Source organism: Manis javanica, chromosome 4 (genome assembly GCF_040802235.1).
Source record: "Manis javanica isolate MJ-LG chromosome 4, MJ_LKY, whole genome shotgun sequence".
NCBI classification, from domain to species: Eukaryota; Metazoa; Chordata; class Mammalia; order Pholidota; family Manidae; genus Manis; species Manis javanica.
This window is the reverse complement of record NC_133159.1, coordinates 98,098,882-98,119,747: the sequence shown is the minus strand read 5'-3', so window position 1 is coordinate 98,119,747 and position 20,866 is coordinate 98,098,882. Positions and strand designations below refer to the sequence as shown.

Sequence of the window (20,866 nt, the reverse complement as noted above, 5' to 3'; positions counted from 1 at the left end):
CTCTCTGAGGACACCCACACTTTCTCTTTATGTGCATAACTTTAAATAAAACTTTTACTCTGCCTCAGTACTGTGTCTCTGCCCTTCAATTCTTTGTTGAAATGGGGACAAAAACCTAGAAAAATTAAAAACTTGAGTGGGGACCTTGTGGGACACTAGATGAGGAGTCAGGGAAGAAAGAAAGCCATTGCAGGCAGAAGAAAGGCTTGAATGATAGCACAAAGGATGAATATTGTGGACAGTGTGGTTAGAAAAGCAATTCCCAGCATGGTTCCTCACCGGCCAAAACTCATCCTAAGACCTGCACAGGATGTACACCATTCTCAGAGTGCTGATTGTAGCCCAGAAATTATTTTCTACCCAAAAAACCATTTGAAATGGAAGGGACTGTAATGCTAAAATAAGAATACTCTTAGTGTAATTTACTGTATTAAAGTCACCATTTATTTATTAAAGCAGTATGTACTCAGAATCTTCAGTATTTAACTACGATTCTATCTGATTATTTATGACATGCCCCATGAAACCGATTACACACACTGGAGAATCTGGGTGGAACTTTGGACTATACAGTACTAGGTATCTACAGGGCAAGACCAGATTGTAAGGCAGACCTCATATACCATGCTAAGGAATATTGACTTTATTCTGTGCGCACTAAGGAGCCATTGTTTTTTAAATTCAGCAAATGACACACTTAATACCTCCTATATGCCATTTACACTCTTTCTTTCAGAGCATAGCCTTCCACAAGCATTTAGTAGAAGAGCCCAGTTACCAAGATGATTCCCCAAGTGAACTTGTAGCTGGCATGAGAGAAGTTACTGGAATTTTGTCATGAATCTGCCCTTGAAGCGTTTGAGCTATATATAAAGGCAAAGAAGTTCCCAATTTCATATGTATGATTCAATGTTCCTTTATAAGATAAATTTTTAAAGGGAAACTTAAGAGCTACAGAAGTTGTGCTTCTAACAGTCGCTCCCACTTATAGATCACCGACTTCGTTTCAGGCACGTATTTCATTTAACCATTGTAACCTTAGGAGGCGAATTTAACTTCCCCATGAGAAACAAGGCTGGGATTTCAAGTCTGGTTTGTCTGAACTCAACCTCTAACAACCTGCTCCTCTAAGCGTGGTGTGCTCAAGCTCTCTTGCTTCAATCTGCATGAAAGTATCACCTAGAAGGATTGTGGGGTAAATGGCAGAATCTCCTGCCTAGTCTTAGCATTTACATATCAATAGGTGTTTTACCACTGCAGAGCGTGGATCTGGGGCAGGGGGTGTAGAAAGGACAGCCTTTCTCTACTTCATTTCTGGCATGTAATTGGTCTGGGATCTGCCAGTCACCAAGGACCCGCCAATGGAGGTCCTACCGGAAGGGGTGGGCAGGAAGTAGAGAACGCGCCTGTCAGCAGAGCTTCAGTGCCCGCTGGAGGTGACGAGTCGGGTCCTGGCCTCCTAGCGAACTGGAGCTATCTGTAAGCAGTAAGAACGGTTTCTCCTAACATACCCTTTCTCTTACTTGGGTTTCCCTGGCTTCATAAGGGATTCACTCTGGCCTGGGAAAACCCTTCCCCAGAGCTACAACGATAAAGACAGATTTACCTTTAATTGTTTGTAGAAAGGAATTCCAGCTGCTTTCCTCATACTCTCCTAGTTTTCTTCCTACCTACATGGAAAAGGGAACGCTGCATGCTACTGTCACCTGGTGAGGATATTACAAAAACAGGCTTTTGACCCTTTGAAAGGAACCAACCCTCTCTGTGACTTCAGAATGCAAATTAGGAAGTGACAAAACTCATAGCATCTTCTCTGAGGCTTGCTTTCCTAGGCTGAGACAACTTGTGCCTGTTCACGAGTCAAGCCTGCTCGGCTTGCGGCTGTCCCTTCGCACCCCGTTGAAATCAGCCAACCAGCACCTTGCCGCAGTTCCTAAGACCTCGCATCGCACGTGTGTGCCTCCGGCCTCTTGTCCATCCCCTAACACTGCATTTGCAAAGTCTGCTTTGCAGCATGATAATAGCACATAAGCTCTCTGAGTGCTTTCTCAGCATCAGATGAAACACTGTAAAGCACACATCAGCCTGAGTTTTCTCAGCTACTTCTGTTGAGTAATTTGTCTTATCTCTCTGGTTCCTTTAAGGTCATGGAGGAGCCTGGTTCCTGAACTATCCCCACTGTGCTCAGCATAGTGTTCTCCAATCACAATAATCAGTCAAAATGATGCACCCGGGAGGGGAAAGTGGGGAGCAGTCACACACAAGACTCTGCCCCCATTGGGGTTGTATGAACACCTTCTCTTCAAGGTACTAGATGTGCTTGGAGACATAGCACTGGCGTCATTCTGTGACAAATACATTTATTTCAAAGCTCAGTAAATCATGTGAGATATGCACATCCTTATGGGAAATGATCAGAGTCTAAAAGACCACTGTCATGGCCAGTTGTTCATATCACATTATTCATGAAGAGTTTAAAGAGTTGGGGGGAGGGAGCTCAGCAGGCCTTATTAGAATCTTATGAACTGAAAACTTTCAAATTCCTGGCTCATGGTTATCAGGTCTGACCCAGGGCACCCGGTGGAAAGGGAGCGCAAAGAAGACAAGGAATTAGAAGGAGGTGCTCAGTCCTAGGGGCCCCTGATCTGAGCTTGTAAGTAGGCATTGAGACCTTGCTGCAATGCTTATCTAAGTGTTTGACAACCACCAAGGACTTTGTTTTATGTACTGAAGCCATTTCTGAGGGCTTGTGGACTGAGCCATCTGAGGAAGGTGTAGGGGGAAAAGCCTTTAGTTTGGCCAACAACAGACTATGATCATGAAACCTAGTACCCTCAGATTGGGTATTCCAAGGTAGATTGCAGGAGTTTGTGTGTGATATAATTTTTCAGTTATTAATTCATAACCATCCACACTTATTATAGTACAATTACAAGTACTTAAGTTAATGAAGCACTTAGCAAGCACTCACACTGGGCAGTGCAGGTGAGGTCTGGGTGGGCTGTAACTTCAGTGCTCACTGCTAATCTGGCATCTCTTGTTGTGACCCATCATCCCACATCCAGCGGTTAGCACAAGGTCCTCTCCAAAGGTATAGTGTCCCCTCCAGGAGTCATGATTTCCCTTCCAAAGATATCAGTGAAATTGGGAGTAGGTGGGGACCATATTGCAGTGAAGAATCGAGGGTGAGTGTCAAAGGAAATAGCAGAAAATTGTCCTTATTTCCCATATAGAGGACCCCAATTAAGGGCAGTTAAATCTAGGAATTTAAGTAAACCACTTCCAGTCATTTCCAGTAAACTCCCAGCTAAAGCCATGGATAAAAAAAGTCCCAACTTGAGGGACTTGCTCTAAATTCTGCACCCAGAATTCCTACCTTTCAACTGCTGTTTGTTGCCTCCCAACCACTCAGGGTCCGCAGAGTGGTCGGCACTGAGCTGCACCTGGGAGACAGGCATGGGGCAGAGCTGTGCTCTAGGTGACAGCTTCCGGCACCAAGATTCTAGACACTGGTTTGAGCTCACATCTAATATTCTAGCCGTTCTTCCTGTTAAGGTAGCCTCTGTCCTCACCAAGAAATGTCAAAGAAAATTTGTCCTAATCTTCTGCTAACCTTAATGAGTGAATGAGAGTTAAATAATGGTTGTTTATATATCCTCTTTCAAAAACCCTTCATAATAATACGAGGAGTTATATTAGATTTTGTCAACTCCCAAACTCCTTTCTTAGAAATTCACCCTTCTCCTTCCCCAATTGCCTCTAGACTGGCAAAGTTCTATCCCATGTCTGGCCTTAATGATGGCAACATTATCTAGGCCCAGAAAAATTGTGCAGCCTTATTGCATAGATGCAGTGACTGGCACCAGGATTACCACATGAGTCTCATGAGGCTTTCAGGGTCTTTCTAGAGATTCATATAGAGTTATTAGGTGAGACAAGTCTTCTTTCCAATGGGAAGACACGAGTTCAGAGATTCCAGCAGCAATTGTCTTCATCAGATGAAGAAGACTGTCTATGTTAAAACCAGATAAAAGCAAGGAAAAGGGTATGTGGAAGGGGAGAAGCATCTGTGTGTGTGTGTGTGTGTGTGTGTGTGTGTGTGTGTGTGTGTGTGTGTGTGTGCACGCTTGCATGGGAGCAGACAGTTTATTTTGAGATCTTATCTTAGAGAGTTGGAGGCTGCACTTCCCAAAGAAAAAGCAACATTAGTGGGTAGGTATGACACCTGCTCTGAACATCATTGTCTCCTAGAAGGGGAGGCTAGAAATAGGTCCTATGTCTTTACTAATGTATGAGAGGTAATCTTGCCCAGGAAAACACTCTGTAGGTTGTACTGTATAGTATGTGGGAACTGGTGTTTTGGGAGAAGACCTAGAAGAAGTGCAGACAACACAAAAATATACTCCATTTTGCCTTCGCCTCAACCACTTCTTATGGAGAGATCAAGTAGGGGTGTTTTCTAGAAACAACTAAAATGTTACGCTGAAACTATAACTGAAAGACTCAACCCTCCCTCCTCCTTCCTTCTCTCTTGAGGACTGTGAAAAACTTCTCTGGAAGAGATTCTGACTCTGACCAACAGTGAGGTGAGCTTCTGTTCATGACAGAGAGAAGCACATAATACACACTGGATAACATCAGTTTGCTCTAGACACAAACTCCCTCCTTCCAAAAATAGCAGTAGGATAAGTGACCTCAAAAGGAAGAAGCTGACAATTGGGTTTCACAGGTCATTCCAAGAAAAGAATGTCAGAGAACTCAGATGGGTTCTGTGTTTCCAGTTTATTCAACAGAAAAGAGATTAACTCACTATGGCTTTGGGCCTGTTTTGCCCCATAATGGTTTATGGATGGCTGGGCCCAGGCAGCTTCTGGCAGGTGACCTAGAAGTAAAGACAAGGCCTTTCTCCAGCTTCTGCCACCAACAGCCACACCTCGGGGTCAGTTTCCACCTCAGAAGTCAAATTCTCTCCTCTTTGAGTCTTGGTCTGCCCATCAGGGGTGACTGTCTTCTTTCCAGAGGGGTTAGGCAGCTTTTCAAGAGCTACAGCCTTCCTTCTATGGGACATGATCTTCTCTCCATGGGTCTCAGTCAAAAAATACTGAGAAGTCATAATCTTCTTTCCCAGGGTCACAGACTGATGGCCCACAGGGGTTGTGATATTCTCTCCATGGGTCTCAGTCTTCCTTTCTAGAGCTACGCTATGCTTTCCAAAGGACATGGTGTCCCTTGTAGGGGTCACAATCCCAAATCTAGGGATTGTGGTCATAATCTCAGACTTTCTGTAGGTCTCAGTGGCCATAGCCTCTCCTCCAGAGAGCAAAATCCCCAAATCAGTGGTTAACACCTTGGTCACAGTCAGCCTATCAGAGCCAGCTCTTGACGAATTCATTGCAGACGAGAGCCAAAATTTTGGTGAATTAGTTGAGCTGAACTCTAAAGAAAATCATAGAAAACATGAGACCCCTACCACTCCCTTCCCATCCTATTAATTACTGGCAGGACTAGAATCCCTCCAGGGCTGAAGTACCTGCTCTCAAAATCCAGAACTGGAGGGTTTCATAATGCATCCATTTGAGGACATAGATAAACCCCACCATACAGAAGCCCTGCTGCCCTACCTCATCATGTCATTATGACCCAGAAACCTGGAGGCACTCAGTGGATTTGCTACATTTCTTGTGAGTAATGCCAAGGAGAAGCCTGCCAATTCTCTTTGCTTAAGCCCCCACTTTGACCTCTCTGATTGCATCTTCAGCAAGACCTTGTCCCCAAGGCCTAATTCCTTACTAGCTGAATCCTCAAGGAGAAACCTCCTATGTCCCTGATTATAGGAAGCATCAGGAATAACACTGAGGTGCAAGAAAGCTTCTCTAGACAGCATGTTGTCAAGAACTGGGCTGGAGCCCCATCTCTGAGCCCCAGTTTCCTTATTCATAAAATGAGGGTTATAAACCTTCTCCAAGGAAGTTTCAGCTCTAATATGCCAGATTCCACCTCCTAACTGCCAGGGTAGTCTCTACTACCAAAGAGATATCAAAGGAAACCTAACTTCCTTTATTGGACTTTGTCCCATGAAAGCAGGAGATAGAAACAGAGAAATAAACTAACATATGTTGAGAGTTAACTATGGGCCAGCACAGTTTTAATTCCTTATCTCATTTAGTTCTTATAATTATGTGATGAGTACAAGGATTATTCCCATTTTACAAATAGGGATAACAAAGCTCACAGAGGTCAAATGGAGCATGCATCTAAACCAAGATTAGAAAAGAGACTGGCCTGACATCAAAGCTCACTCTCATCCCTCAATATCATGTGGCCTTACTAGACCGTTAAATCTATGAGAAGGCACACACCCACTGCCTGGTTATACAACTTCCAACCCCAGATCCAGCTCATAGCTACTCACCAGCCTTCACCAGGAGATCATGCAGCACGGAAACAAGGGGGAAGGGGCCAGCACCACAGAAAATGCCCTGACATCAGCCAGGTCCAACATCCACGTCCACACCATGGCTTCCCCAAAATGAACTTTCTTTAAGAACAATGCCTGAAAAGAGTTAGAGTCAGTCAATCTGCTGCACTGATTATCCTCCAGACTGGCTACAAGGACAAAAAACTAAAGATGGACCTCAGAAAACACTAAAGTATTGTGGCTGGGAGTACCTCAGGTATTTGACTCAAACCTCTATCACTTAGTAGCTATATATAGGCTCTTGAAAAGGTTATATAAATCTTGTGTGTCTTAGTTGCCTCATTGCAAAAAAGGAATAATTACATTTCCAACATTTTTAAGATTTGAAGAATTTCTACATGCACATGCTACAACAGGGATGGAACTTGAAGGCATTATGCTAAGTGAAACAAGCCAGGCAGAGAAGGACAAATACTGTATGACTCCATTCATCTGAGGAACTTAGAGCAGCAAGATTCATAGAGCTGGAAGGTACAGTGGTGATTACCAGGGGCTGAGGGGAGAGGGAAGGGGATTGTTTAATGGGGATGGCAGTTCAGTTTCAGAAATGAAGAAGTTCTGGAGATGGATGGTGGTGATTGTTACACAACCATGTAAACGTATTTAATGCTACTGAATAGACACTTAAAATGTTAAATTTTATGTTATGTATATTTTGCCACAATTTTAAATGATTTTTTAAATTAAAGAACTATTGCAAAATATTTGAATCAACACCTTGAACATATGAGATGTTCATAAATGTTCAATACTGTCTCACTAGGTTTCAGGCTGCTATTCAGGCTGCTAAACCATTATCATCATCCTAAACTAAAGGTATGGCTTTACTATTTAAAAGTCATTTGCACATACCTTATCTCATAGTGATGCTATAAAGAAGAGAGAGAGCAGATAATACTGTACCCTTTTCACAGATAAGAAACTAAAGGCTTTTGTCCATGATTTTTAAAACTTCAGATACAACTAAAGGGAAGGATTTAGACTCAAACCCACATCCTATTACTAGTTTGCCAATGCTTTCTGTCCAGGCTGATGGAAAAGACAAGTAGCTGCATGACTTCACAAAATCACTTGGCCTTTCAGGGATTTAGTTTCCCCAGATGTAAAATAAGAGACAGGAGGAAACCAATTATTGTTAAGTCCAAAACTGCAAATATTCTGAGACTTTATCCCACTTATAAGCTAACAAGTTGGCCTACCAGTTTTATGTGTACACACACACCTCACACCCCCATCATATCTCATGATCAGAGAACACTGTTAATGCTCACAGCAAATAGAACAGTCAGAATAGCACATGGAGGTTGCTACCCGGCCCCAGTTGCCCAAAGGTGACATGGTAAAGGCCAGATATTCACCTGCATGTGCATGGGGTTTGCAGCACAAGAGAACCTCAAAACTATGAGGCTCGAGCTTATATAGAATAGCTGGCATACCTGGCCCTCCTCCCCTATAGAAACATTGAGAGCTTTGCTCTGAATGTCAGCAAGCCTTGTCTGGGGAGCAAACATTCATAATCCTTAAAAGAGTGAAAGCTCTGGAGGAAAAGGGAGAGCAGCTGTCTATTTTTATGACAGCTTGTCTATTTCCTTTGCTCAGAATGCCTGGGCAGTACAGGAACACTGAAAATTCCAGGGATGATTATCTCTGAACAATAATCTCCAAGGTTTCTCTCCATTCTGAGATTCTATGATGAAACTCCTGAATCGCCTTCACAATAGGCCCATGTCACTCTCAGCCTCTGAGAGGCACAGTCACTGCCCCTCAAGAGGAGGCCACTATCCCCTGATGATCCTGAGCTTTCCCACACACAGGGGTCAACCCCCTCTCCTATGTCTTGTGGGTCATACATTTAATTCCATCCAGTGGGGTAATTCCACTGAGTCACTGCTGTTTTTCTGTGCTCCCATTTCCAAACCACAGTCAGAACCTGGAGGCTGAAAGCCAGGCTCTCTCACTCTCCCCACACATTAGGCCTCACCCAGGGCTGTGCACAGGGAGGAGCACAGTGGGCCTTCATAACTGCTTCTCTCTCTCTCTCTCTCTTTTATTTTTTTATTTTTTTATTCAAGTATAGTCAACATACAAAATTATGTTGCTGCTGCCCTATCTCTTGTGCTTTCTATCCCAAACCCCCAAAGAATAGCTCATGCCTGCTTCTTCTATTTTACAGCACCCATAGTGAGTTAGACTGTGGCTTCACTCTAGTAGGCCCTGATAGCCAGGCAGGGGCCAAGTCCTGATGGTTTCTCATTCATAAACTGCCTCTCCTCCCAACCATCCTGATCCAGAACCTCATTATCTCACATTCCCACACCCCTGAGTCTCTCAGAGCATCCAAAAAACCAAACTGCTTATGGCAGGATCACATGCTGTCATGCTGAAGACAGTTTGCAGATTCTTTCTAAGACGTACTGAATATTAGGGGTGGAACAAAGAATCTCTACATTTACCAAGTTTCTTTGGTGATTCCAAAGCAAAGGCAGGTTGGGGAACCACCAGAGCATGTCATTTTGTTGTAAGTCATTAAAAAATACTACCAGATGGCTCTCATGATTATGGGGGTTGGAAAGCTAAGACAGGCAAATACCTGGAGAGACTGGGATTTCAGCCACTTGTGGAAAGCAGGGATCCATATCTGGCTGGTCTGGAACAAAAGAAAGGCAGGCAGTCTGAGAGACTTCCTAACAGTGAGAGGGCTGCTAAAAGTGCAAGGATTGCACAGAGCTTACTGCTCAGGAGAAAGGACAGGTAGACAAAATTCTCCAGGTGCACTCTGCCCAGCAGATTGGGAGCTTTCACGATCTTCAGGTGCTCCAGCCCTCTGGCTGGCTACCCAGCTACAAGGAACCCCTCCATGATACACAGCCTACTATGCCTTTCTTCCAGCCAGCCCCACCTGGCTCACAAACCAGCAAACCCTACCCTGGTGTTAGGCCAGCCAGAGGGAAGCCCCATCTACAGCCACTACAAATGCAAAGCATAGAGGCTTCTACCTGTGTGCACGGCCCACTGGTTCTGGTAGTAGAGACAGGCATAGCAGCCAAAAAGAAGGAAACAGCTCTTTCCTCTCCCCAGGCACCAACACACCTCCCATGCAACCCCTGACATTGCTCCAAGGGCTGAGCAGCTCCAGGGAGTAGAGCTTCTGTGCACTAGAGGGCACCACATACAAATATGAAATGTCAAAGGAACCCGGTTCAAAGCAAAATCTCAACTACCCCAGAAGAAAGATCGAGTGAGAATGAACTAATAAATATTCCTGAAAGAGATTTCAAAATAAAAATCATAAACATGCTCCTGGAGGTACAGAAAAATATTCAAGAACTCAGGAATGAATTCCAGTTGGAGATCCAATTGTTATGGAACAAACACAGTATCAAAAATGAAACATACAATGGAGGGTTTTACAAGCAGATTAGATATGCTGGAGGGGCCAATAAATGAAATAGAAATTAGAGAAGAGGAATACAAAGAAGCTGAGGCATGTGTGACCAATCCAAACAGAACAATATTCACATTATAGGGGTACCAGAAGAAGAAGAAGAAGAGAGAAAGAGGGATAGAAAGTGTCTTTAAGGAGGTAATTGCTGAAAACTTCACCAATCTGGAGAAGCAGATAGTCTCTTATGCAATGGAGGTACACAGATCTCCCAAAACAAGGGACCCAAGGAAGAAACACCAAGACATATAGTAATTAAAATGACAAAAATCAAGGATAAGGACAGACTATTAAAAGCAGCCAGAGAGAGAAATAAGATCACATACAAAGGAAAGCCCATTAGGCTATCATTAGCCTGTGGAAAGCAGGGATCCATATCTGGCTGCTCTGGGACAGTGAAGACAGCCATAGCAGTAGGGAAGCAGGAAACAGCTCTTTCCTCCACCCCAGGCACCAATACTGCTCCCCTGCAACCCCCGACATTGCTTAAGGGGTTGAGCAGCTCCAGAGAGTAGAGCTTCTGGGCACTAGAGGGTGCCATATACAAATATAAAACATCAAAGGAACCTGGTTCAGAGTAAAATTAATATAACTCCTGAGAAAGATTTCAATGACATCAACCTCATGAATCTTCCTGAAAGAGAGTTCAAAATAAAATTATTAACATGCTCATGGATGTAAGGAAAGATACTCAAGAACTCAGGAATGAATTCTGGTTGGAGATCCAATCACTGAAGGGCACAATTAATGGTATTAAAAGCAGATTAGATATGGTGGAGGAGATGATAAATGAAATAGAAACAAAAGATGAGAAATATGAAGAAGCTGAGGCACAGAGAGAAAAAAGGATCTCTAAGACTGAAAGAATATTGAGAGAATTGTGTGATGAATCCAAATGGAACAACATTCGCATTATGGAGTTACAGAAGAGAGAAAAAAAGGGATAGAAAGTGTCTTTGAGGAGGTAATTGCTGAAAACTTCACCAGTCTGGGGAAGGAGATACTCTCTCAGGCCATGGAGGTGCACAGATCTCCCAATATAAGGGACCCAAGGAAAACAACACCAAGATATACAGTAATTAAAATGACAAAGATCAAGGATGAGGACAGATTATTAAAAGCAGCCAGAGAGAGAAATAAGATCACATACAAAAGAAAGCCCATCAGGTTATCATCAGACTTCTAAACAGAAACTTAACAGGCCAGAAGGGAGTGGCATGATGTATTTAATGCAGTAAAGCAGAAGGGCCTTGAACCACAATTACTTTATCTGGCAAGATTATCATTTAAATTTGAAGGAGGGATTAAACAATTTCCAGATAAGCAAAAGCTGAGAGAATTGGCCTCCCACAAACCATCTCTACAGTATATTTTGGAGGGACTGCTTTAGATGGAAGTGTTCCTAAGGTTTAAAAGCTGTCACCAGAGGTAATAAAACCACGTAAAGAAAGTAGGAGACCTAATTACTAAGCAAATGCAAAATTAAATTAACTATCCCCAAGTCAATCAAGGGATAGACAAAGAGTAAGAATATGATACCTAATCTATAAAGAATGGAGGAGGAAGAATAAGGAGGAGAAAAATAAAAGAACCTTTAGATTGTGTTTATAATAGCATATTAAGTGAGTTAAGTTAGACTCTTAGATAGTAAGGAAGTTAACCTTGAACCTTTGTGAAGGGCCCCCACCCATAAGATGGACAACTTCCAGCTTCTCTTCCGGGTCCTCAGTTACCAATGGCGCCACCTGAAGCCCAGTCACCTCTCTCCCCACTCCCAATCCCAGCACCTAGCCAATAGCCACCAGCCCCATAGAAGTAACACCACAATCACCCCATGCCCCTTCCTATATAATCCATCACCTTTCCCTAATAAAGCGGAATTCTCTGGTGAATTGCTGCTGTGTGTTGCTCCTTCCTTTCATTGGTGCCGAAACCTGGGAGACGGGACACCCCAACTGGGCCCTGTCTTCCCCCTGACACCAGCAGCAGCTTGCCCTCATCCTCTTTTTCCGGCGCTGGCTCATCACACTCACCACTCCTCTCTGGCCTTTAGGTAAGTTTTCCCCCGGAGTGGGCCACTCTTCCCGGAGCTATTGCAGTGCCATTGACCGTGATCGTCTGGCAAGGCCCTGACACTCAGGGACGAGGAGGAAACTCTCCCCGCCTCAGGCCTTCACGGCTGCGGCGGACGCTCAGGCCCCTCCTCCAACAGCCATAAATCCCTGCCTCAGGCCTTCACGGCTGCGGCAGACCCTCAGGCCTCGCCTACGACAGTCATAAACGCACTCACCGCTCCTTCCATTAGTGCCGAAACTTTTTAAGCAAAATTTCCCCAGGGTGGGCCACTCTCCCCCGAGCTATCACAGCGCCATTGACCGTGATCATCCGGCAAGGCCCTGATGCTTGGGGAAGAGGCGGGAACTCTCCCCACCTCAGGCCTTCACAGCTGCGGCAGACCCTCAGGCCCCTCCTCCAACAGCCATAAACGAGGTGACTCCTTTGCAGATGAGAACGCTCCCTTTTTCCCCCCTCCTCCTTCCATTCCATCTGCCAAAAATTCCTAGTACTAGGTTCCTCGTGACTCCAGCACTCTGCCTTCTTAGAGAAGTCTGGGTGACAACCCACACTTCCTAAGAAATTCCGAATCATATACGAGTTTCCGCAGACCACCAAGGATCATCGGGGATGCCCTTTGTCTCCTTGCGTTCTGCTCCCAGTCCGAGGATCTCCGTTAGTCTTCCCCTGTTTGTCTCCTTCTCTGTCCTTTAGCCATGGGAGCCTCCTCATCCCTCCCTGAAAGTTCACCTCTTGAATGCCTGCTCAAGGATCTATCCACCCTCTCCCTGACACCTGATATAAAACCAAAACTTCTCCATAAATACTGCTCCCAAGATTGGCCGACATACCCCCTAGACAACAACAACCAATGGCCCACAGGGGGAACTCTGGATCCTAACATCACTCGCGATCTTTTTAACTACTGCCAGCGCCTGAAAAAATGGAAGGAGATTCCCTATATCGAAGCTTTCACCTCCTAGCTCAAAACCCCAGCCTCTGCACCACCTGCTCCCCGCCCCAAGCTCTCCTAGTCTGCAGGCCGCCTCCCTCCCCTCCACACACTCCCAGTCCCTCTTCGATTACCTTTGACCCAGGCGACGAGCCTCCACCATACAGGCTTCCCCCTTCGGCCCCTCCCCCTCCTACAACCCCTCCGCCCTCTTCTGCCATTGCGGCCGCCTCCACCTCCTCCCCCACAGAAGCCTCACATCCTCTCCCTTCCCCCTCCACTCCTTCCTCCACCACCATCACCTCGCCCACCTCACCCCCTCCGCCTCCGTCCCCCTCACCTTCCTCCCTCCCGCAGATCGAGCCTGAGCCTTTCAGCCCCCCTCTAACTAAGTCCCAGGAGCTCCTCCGTCTTTGCCCCCTCAGACTTGGTCCTGAGAGCCTCCCAAAATTATCGTGTCTTTGCTCCCATCACCTGTTTCCCCCACACACACACAGACTGAGCCAGAACCCTTCAGTCCCCCTCAGACTCGGTCCCGAGAGCCTCCCAAAATTATTGCCCCCCTCCGGGAGGTAGCAGGATCCAAAGGCATCATGCGCGTTCACATCCCTTTCTCCTTAGGAGATTTAGCCCAACTTGAGAAATGCCTACATTCCTTTTCAACTGATCCCACGATATACATCAGGGAGTTTCAATGGACCCCCCAGTCTTACAGCCTCACACTTCATGACATTTTCATGCTCCTGGCCAATATCCTCCTCCCTGAAGACTGTAGATGAGTTTGGGACTTCACCCAAACGCATGCTCCTGAAACCCACAGGACTGACCCCACCTATCCCCCTGGCCCCACCGCTGTCCCCGAACAAGACCCACACTGCGATTATAACACTGCTGTGGGCCTCCGCTCTCCAGATATTTATGCCTCCTGCTTAATAGCAGGTCTGAAAAAGGCAGCTCGTAAAGTAGTCAATTTTCAAAAGCTCCAAGGCATAATTCAAAGGAGGGAGGAAACTCCATCCGAGTTCTTAGACAGACTTACTCAAGCCCTATTACAGTATACCAGCCTGGACCCAGAAACGCCTGACGGAAGACATGTCCTTATGACATACTTCCTAGCTCAAAGCTACCCCAACATTAAAGCTAAACTCAAAAAGTTAGAACAGGGCCCCGCTACCCCACAGACTGAGATCATAACAGTGGCCTTTAAAGTCTTCCATAACCGGGAGGAGGAGAAAGAACGCCATAAACAAAAGGCTGATCAGGCCAATTTCCAAATGTTGGCCCAGCTGATAAAACCACAACCTGGGCGCCCCTCTACAAACAAGCCCCCCCAAGAGCTTGTTTCAAGTGCAGAAAAGAGGGACATTGGTCAAGGGCATGCCCCTCCCCCAGATCTCCTACCACCCCATGCCCCAGATGCCACAAAAAGGGCCACTGGGGGTCTGATTGTCCAACCACCCGAAGGGGAGGCTAGACAAACAACACCCATCCTAAGCCCGCCATAGTGGGGCTGGCAGAAGAAGATTGATGGGGCCCAGGGGCTTCTCGCCCGACCATTTCCATCACCAAACAGGAGCTCAGGGTTACTTTAATAGTAGACAGTCACCCCACATCCTTCCTCCCAGATACAGGAGCCACCTTCTCAGTCTTGCAAGAATACCGGGGCCCTACCACGCCTGCCATTACTTCTATAGTCGGGCTAGGGGGTAAACAGATTTTCCCATTAAACCCCCCCCTTTTATGCACAATCCAAGACAATCCCATACCTTTCTCCCACTCCTTCCTGGCTGTGCCCCAGTGTCCCATCTCTTTACTAGGACGGGACATCCTTTCTCTCCTCCACATTTCCATAACTATATCCACTCCCACAGCCCCCAGTACTCCCTTTTTGATGGCCCTCATAGCCGACGACCCCCCTCTACCCAATGAAAGCTCCAGTTCCGCCCTCATACACCCTGTAAATCCCAAAGTTTGGGACATTACAAGCCCCTCTGTGGCTCTATGTCCTCCTGCCTCTATCAAATTACGTGACCCCTCTCAGTATATCTGTCAGGCCCAATACCCCTAACCACTTCAGCCCTCATAGGCCTCCAACCCATCATCCAAGATCTCTTAAACAAAAATTACCTCAGACCCACTCACTCCCCATTTAATACCCCCATATTAGCTGTTAAAAAAACCAACGGATCTTTCCACCTTGTCCAAGACCTTCGCCTCATCAACATGGCCATTGTCCCTATCCATCCCTTAGTTCCAAATCCATACACCTTTTAATGCAGATCCCTGCCTCGGCATCCCACTTCTCAGTGCTAGATCTCAAGGACGCATTTTTTTCTATCCCTCTGGACCCCTCCTCCCAAGATTTTTTCGCCTTCACCTGGACGGACCCATACACAAGACATTCTGAACAACTCACTTGGACAGTTTTGCCACAAGGCTTCTGAGATAGTCCCCATATTTTTGGACAGGTCCTAGCTCAGGACCTCAAACAGTTTAATCATGATCACTCCAAGTCCACCTTATTACAATACATAGACGATCTTCTACTCTGCAGTCCCTTGTGGGAACAGTCTCAACTTGACACTGCCTCCCTACTTAACCTTCTAGCTTCCAGAGGTTACCGGGTAACCCCCATCAAAGCTCAAATCTCTTCCCCTTCTGTCACTTACCTCGGATTCCTTCTGTCTCAACAAAGAAAGTCCATTACCTTAGACAGAAAATGACTCCTCTCTGACCTGCCCATTCCCAAAACCAAGACAGAAATCCTTTCCTTTCTAGGCCTGGCTGGGTATTTTAGAGTGTGGATCCCTAACTTCTCCCTGTTGGCAAGACCCCTATACGACCTCAGAAAGGGCCCCCCTGAAGAACCATTATCATCCTCACCCCGATACTCCTTCATTAAGCTCCATCAAGCCCTTGTGGAAGCCCCAGCTCTCCATCTTCCTGATTTGTTGAAGCCCTTCTCATTATACATTCATGAGAGGTCCAGTCAAACTCTAGGAGTCCTAGGCCAATATTATGGCCCATCCTTTGCCCCAGTAGCTTATCTCTCCAAGCAGTTAGACCCCACAGTTCGGGGATGGGCCCCCTGCCTATGGGCATTAGCCGCTGGACAGCTCTTGCAGAAGGAAGCTCATAAACTAACATTCGGAGCACCCCTTACCATTCTGTCCCCACATCACCTAAAAGATCTCTTAACCTACAAAAGTTTACAGACTCTCCCTCCCTCCAGACTCCTGACCTTACTGTCCTCTTTCCTCCAAAATCCAGACATTTCTTTCCTCCCCTGCCAGCCCCTGAATCCGGCCACCCTTCTTCCTCTACCCTACTCTCCTCATACTCCCTCGCATGATTGCCTGGAAGCCCTTCACAACTTCCTTCCGTGCCACTCCATGATCTCCGAAGGAGCCCTCTCACACTCCGACCTCATCTGGTTTACTGATGGGTCCTCCTTTAAACATGAGGGCACCCACTACGCAGGATACGCAGTAGTCTCCCTTGAAGACGTCATTGAGGCACGAGCCCTACCCCCCGGTACAACCAATCAACAGGCCGAACTCATTGCAGCCACCAGAGCTTGCACTCTGGCCCGGGACACATCTCTTACACTGTACACTGACTCCAAATACGTATTCCACATTCTCTGTCTCACGGGGCAGTATGGAAAGAACAAGGCCTCCTCACCACAAAAGGAAATTCCATCACTAATTCAGCCTTAATTACTAAACTTCTAGAGGCTTCACAACTCCCACACCAACTAGGCATAGTCCACTGCAAATCACATCAAAAGGATGACTCCCCCATTGCAAGAGGTAACAACAAAGCCGACAGAGTAGCCCGGTCAGTTGCCCTGTCAGAAGACACACCAGACAATAATCCGTTTGCCCTTGCGGTTTTAGCCTTATCACAAGACACCCTCTGTTCCCAGGACAAAGAGTCTCTCTTCTGCTTCTTACATGATCTGTTCCATCCCAGCCCCCAATCCTTGATCCATTTTTTACAATCCTTTTTTTCTCTCTCTCTCCTGAAGACAAAACCCCACTTAACCAAATCACCCACAGGTGCACCATCTGCCAACGCACTAACCCTAATACTCCCCTCAAGGCCCAACCCTTCCCAGCTCATCAAGCAAGGGGTAATGTCCCCATCACAGATTGGCAAATAGACTTCACTAACATGCCCCCTGTATGGCATACCAGATACCTACTCATGTTAGTAGATACATTTTCAGGATGGGTCGAAGCTTTCCCCACCACTAACAAACAAGCGTCCGTGGTTGCTTCTATCCTCCTCACCCAGATCTTTCCTAGGTTCGGGATGCCCACTTCCCTCCAATCAGATAACAGCCCTGAGTTCACTGCCCAAATTATCCAGAACCTCTCCAAGTTACTCTCGCTCCCCTGGCATCTACACTGTCCTTATTGACCACAGGCTTTGGGAAAAGTAGAAAGAGCCAATAGGACTCTAAAGGACATCCTGACCAAACTATCTCTAGAATTACACCTTGACTAGGTTCGCTTAATTCCCTTAGTTCTACCCCGCATTTGGGCCCTCCCAAAGAAACCTTCCTTCTTGTCACCCTTTGAGATCCTGTACGGCTGCCTGATTCTACCCCCGGGGCTCCCTTCCCACAAAGGACCAATTCCTCCCAATATGGCCCTTCTGCTACTCTCTCTCCTCTGCACTGAATTGTGGAAATATCAGGATTGGCTCCTTCCTGATCCATCCGCCTCCCAAAATCCTCCTGTCTTACAGCCCGGCCAACTAGTGTTTTATAAGCCGCCAGAGGATCGGCCCTCTCTCACCCCGAAATGGGAAGGTCCACACCCAGTTATTCTCTGCACCCCCTTGGCCACCAAGCTCTTACTGCCTGATAACTCTGTCACCCCTTGGATTCATATGTCCAGGTTGAAACCAAATACCCAAGACCCACCTTCTCTGGACACCCAAGACCCATCAGTCACAATCCAGAGTCCTTTGGATACAGCCCAAGACGCTGTCTACTCTACCACACCTCATCCCTCTGATCCCTTGAAACTCTGCATCTCCCGTTCACCCCCTTTGCCATCCATATCCAAATCATGACTTTTTCCTCCTTTACTGCTCTCTCGCTTTTTTTCCTCATTCCTATTGTCTTCCCCGCCACCCCAGCCTCCTTTGTATGGTGATTCAAAGTCAGAAAGACTTACACACATCATCAAACAAAAGTTACTGCCCTCATTGCCACATCAGACTGCCCTCTGAAAGGCTGCTCTGAGCCTTTATACCTCCACTTTTCTCCCTCCACCAAAGTGTTCACTAGCAGCTACCTTTATTCTCCCTACCTCTGCTTCCTCTATGACCAAAAACAAGCCTATTGCAGGCGATGGCCAGACACCTACAGGGGATGTCCCTACTGGTCTTGTGCCATTCACTACATGGGTAACTCCTGGTACCCACAGTATTACTCCTCCAACCGTTTCATGAAATATCCCAGTGGCTCATTCTCCTTATCAATCCCAGATCCCTGGGACTCTCGATGGGCCACCTGGGTCACAGCCTCAGTTTACTACGGGGGGTCCTTGACCCCCCACGGTACCCTTCATATCTCTCGAGAGTATGTTCCCTCTCACTCCCAGATCTCTCAAGTTGCATCAGATATCAGACATTCTGAAAAAGTCATTATCCAAACTCTTGATGGCGCCTCTTCATCTTCTTATTCCTCCTACTATTGGTTACAGCTCATTCAAGACACCACCATCTTTCTCAACCACACCCTCAACACTGCCAATTGTTTCTTGTGTGCATCACTACAGCGCCCACTGCTGGCCGCCGTGCCCCTTAATATTTCCAACTACTCCTTCCATGCAGAAAGACAACCCCTCCGCCCCCTGGCAGACATACCCCTATGGGAACCAGAATACGCAGATAATTTCACCATCCACCACTGTGTAGGCCCAACTCCACCCCTCTCCAGCGCACTTCACTGCCTCTCTATCTACACCCCTACCTCTGGCTCTAAGACTTCTACGCAACCGGGACACTTCTTTTTGTGTAATGGCAGTCTTCAACTCACTGCCTCCCAACTCCAATATACCCTGCATTCTTGTCACCCTAATCCCACAGATTACACTTTACAGCATGGAAGAATTTCTTGAGCTCCAACCTCCCTTGCCCTCATGCACAAAAAGGGCTGCTTTCCTTCCCATCATGGTCGGTATCTCTTTGACCACCTCAGCCATTGAGGCAGGGTTTTCAGGAGGAGCCTTGGGTCACTCTCTATGGGCAATTAGAGATCTCAATGCCAAACTTGAGGGAGCCCTGACATCCACTGCCGATTCCCTAGCCTCTTTCCAAAGACAGGTCACTTTGCTAGCTAAGGTCACCCTTCAAAACCGTCGGGCCTTAGATCTGCTTACAGCCGAAAAGGGCGGCACCTGCGTCTTCCTCCGGGAAGAGTGCTGCTATTACATCAACGAATCTGGCATTGTAGAAACTGACATTAGCAAACTCACTGACCTTGCCTCCAGCCTCCACTCTGCTTCCAATTCCAACCCATTCTCTTCAATACTAACAAACCCCCTCCTTACCTGGCTCTGGCCCATTGCAGGCCCCATAATAATCATTCTTCTCGCCTGTCTCTTCTTACCCTGTATAATAAAGTTCATCAAATCCTAAGTCGGAAAAATCTCTAATCAAACTTTCAACCAGCTTTTACTCAGGAACTATCAGCTTCTGGCCACAGAAGATCCCTCACCCTCACGTAACCTCCTCACCACACGCTGAGATGGACCCCTCTCTCCGCTGGAAACTGTTCCTAGAAACAATGGCCACAGACACCTGGCTTCTGGCACCCGTGTCCTCTTGGCACCATTGGAATCAACAGGTCCTCGACCTATGGTTACAGGGAACCTTCATTGATTTCCAACCTGAAGAAGTCCACATCTACTCGTCCTTACTGTGGGGAGTCCTATCAACCCTTTTCCTCCCAATCCTCAAGCCCTCACTCCCTTCTCCACCCCCATTCAGCAGGAAGCAGTCAGAGAGAAAGCAATGTCCACAACCTCATAGAGTAGAAAGGGGGGAATAAAGGGCCCCCACCCATAAGATGGCGAACTTCCGGCTTCTCTTAGGGGTCCTCGGTTCCTGACGGTGCCACCTGAAGCCCAATCACCTCTCTCCCCCTGCCCAATCCAGCACCTTTCCCTAATAAAGCGGAACTCTCCGGTGAATTGCTGCTGTGTGTCACTCGTTCCTTTCACTTTGGTAACCACAAATCTAAAGACTGCAATGGCAATAAATACATACCTATTGATAATCACACTAAATGTAAATGGTCTGAATGCACCAATCAAAAGACATAGAGTCACTGAATGGATAAAAAAAACAAGATCCATCTATGTACTGCCTACAAGAGACTCACTTTAAAACCAAAGACATGAACAGATGAAAAGTGAAGGGATGGAAAAATATATTTCATGCAACTAACAGGGATAAAAAAGCAGGTGTTGCAGTACTTGTATCAAACCAAAGAGACTTCAGAACAAAGAAAGTTACAAGAGACCTGATGGACATTACATAATGATAAAGGAGTCAATCCAACAAGAAGATATAACCATTATAAATATCTATATACCCAACAGAGGAGCACATACATATGTGAAACAAATACTAACAGAATTAAAAGGGGAAATAGAATGCAATGCATTCATTCTAGGAGACTTCAACACTCCACTCACCCTGAAGGACAGATCAACCAGACAGAAAATAAGTAAGGAGACAGAGGTACTAAACAACACATTAGAACAGATGGAACTAACAGACATCTACAGATCTCTACACCCAAAAGCAGTAGACTACACATTCTTCTCAAGTGCACATAGAACATTTTTAAGAATAGATTATATACTAGGCCACAGAAAGAGCCTCGGTAAATTCAGAAAGATTGAAATTGTAACAA

General features: G+C 46.3%; 1 protein-coding gene across 1 annotated transcript in view; it reads right to left on the bottom strand.

Annotated features, from left to right (window-relative positions):
* Positions 1 to 3,135: 3,135 nt before the first annotated feature.
* Positions 3,136 to 20,866, bottom strand: part of OVGP1 (oviductal glycoprotein 1) — a 28,785-nt gene continuing 11,054 nt past the window's right edge. The window contains 3 exon segments of the mRNA XM_073234426.1: positions 3,136 to 5,436; positions 6,413 to 6,481; positions 6,484 to 6,553. Coding sequence (XP_073090527.1) covers positions 4,883 to 5,436; positions 6,413 to 6,481; positions 6,484 to 6,553 — 693 coding nt within the window. The 3' untranslated portion in view covers positions 3,136 to 4,882.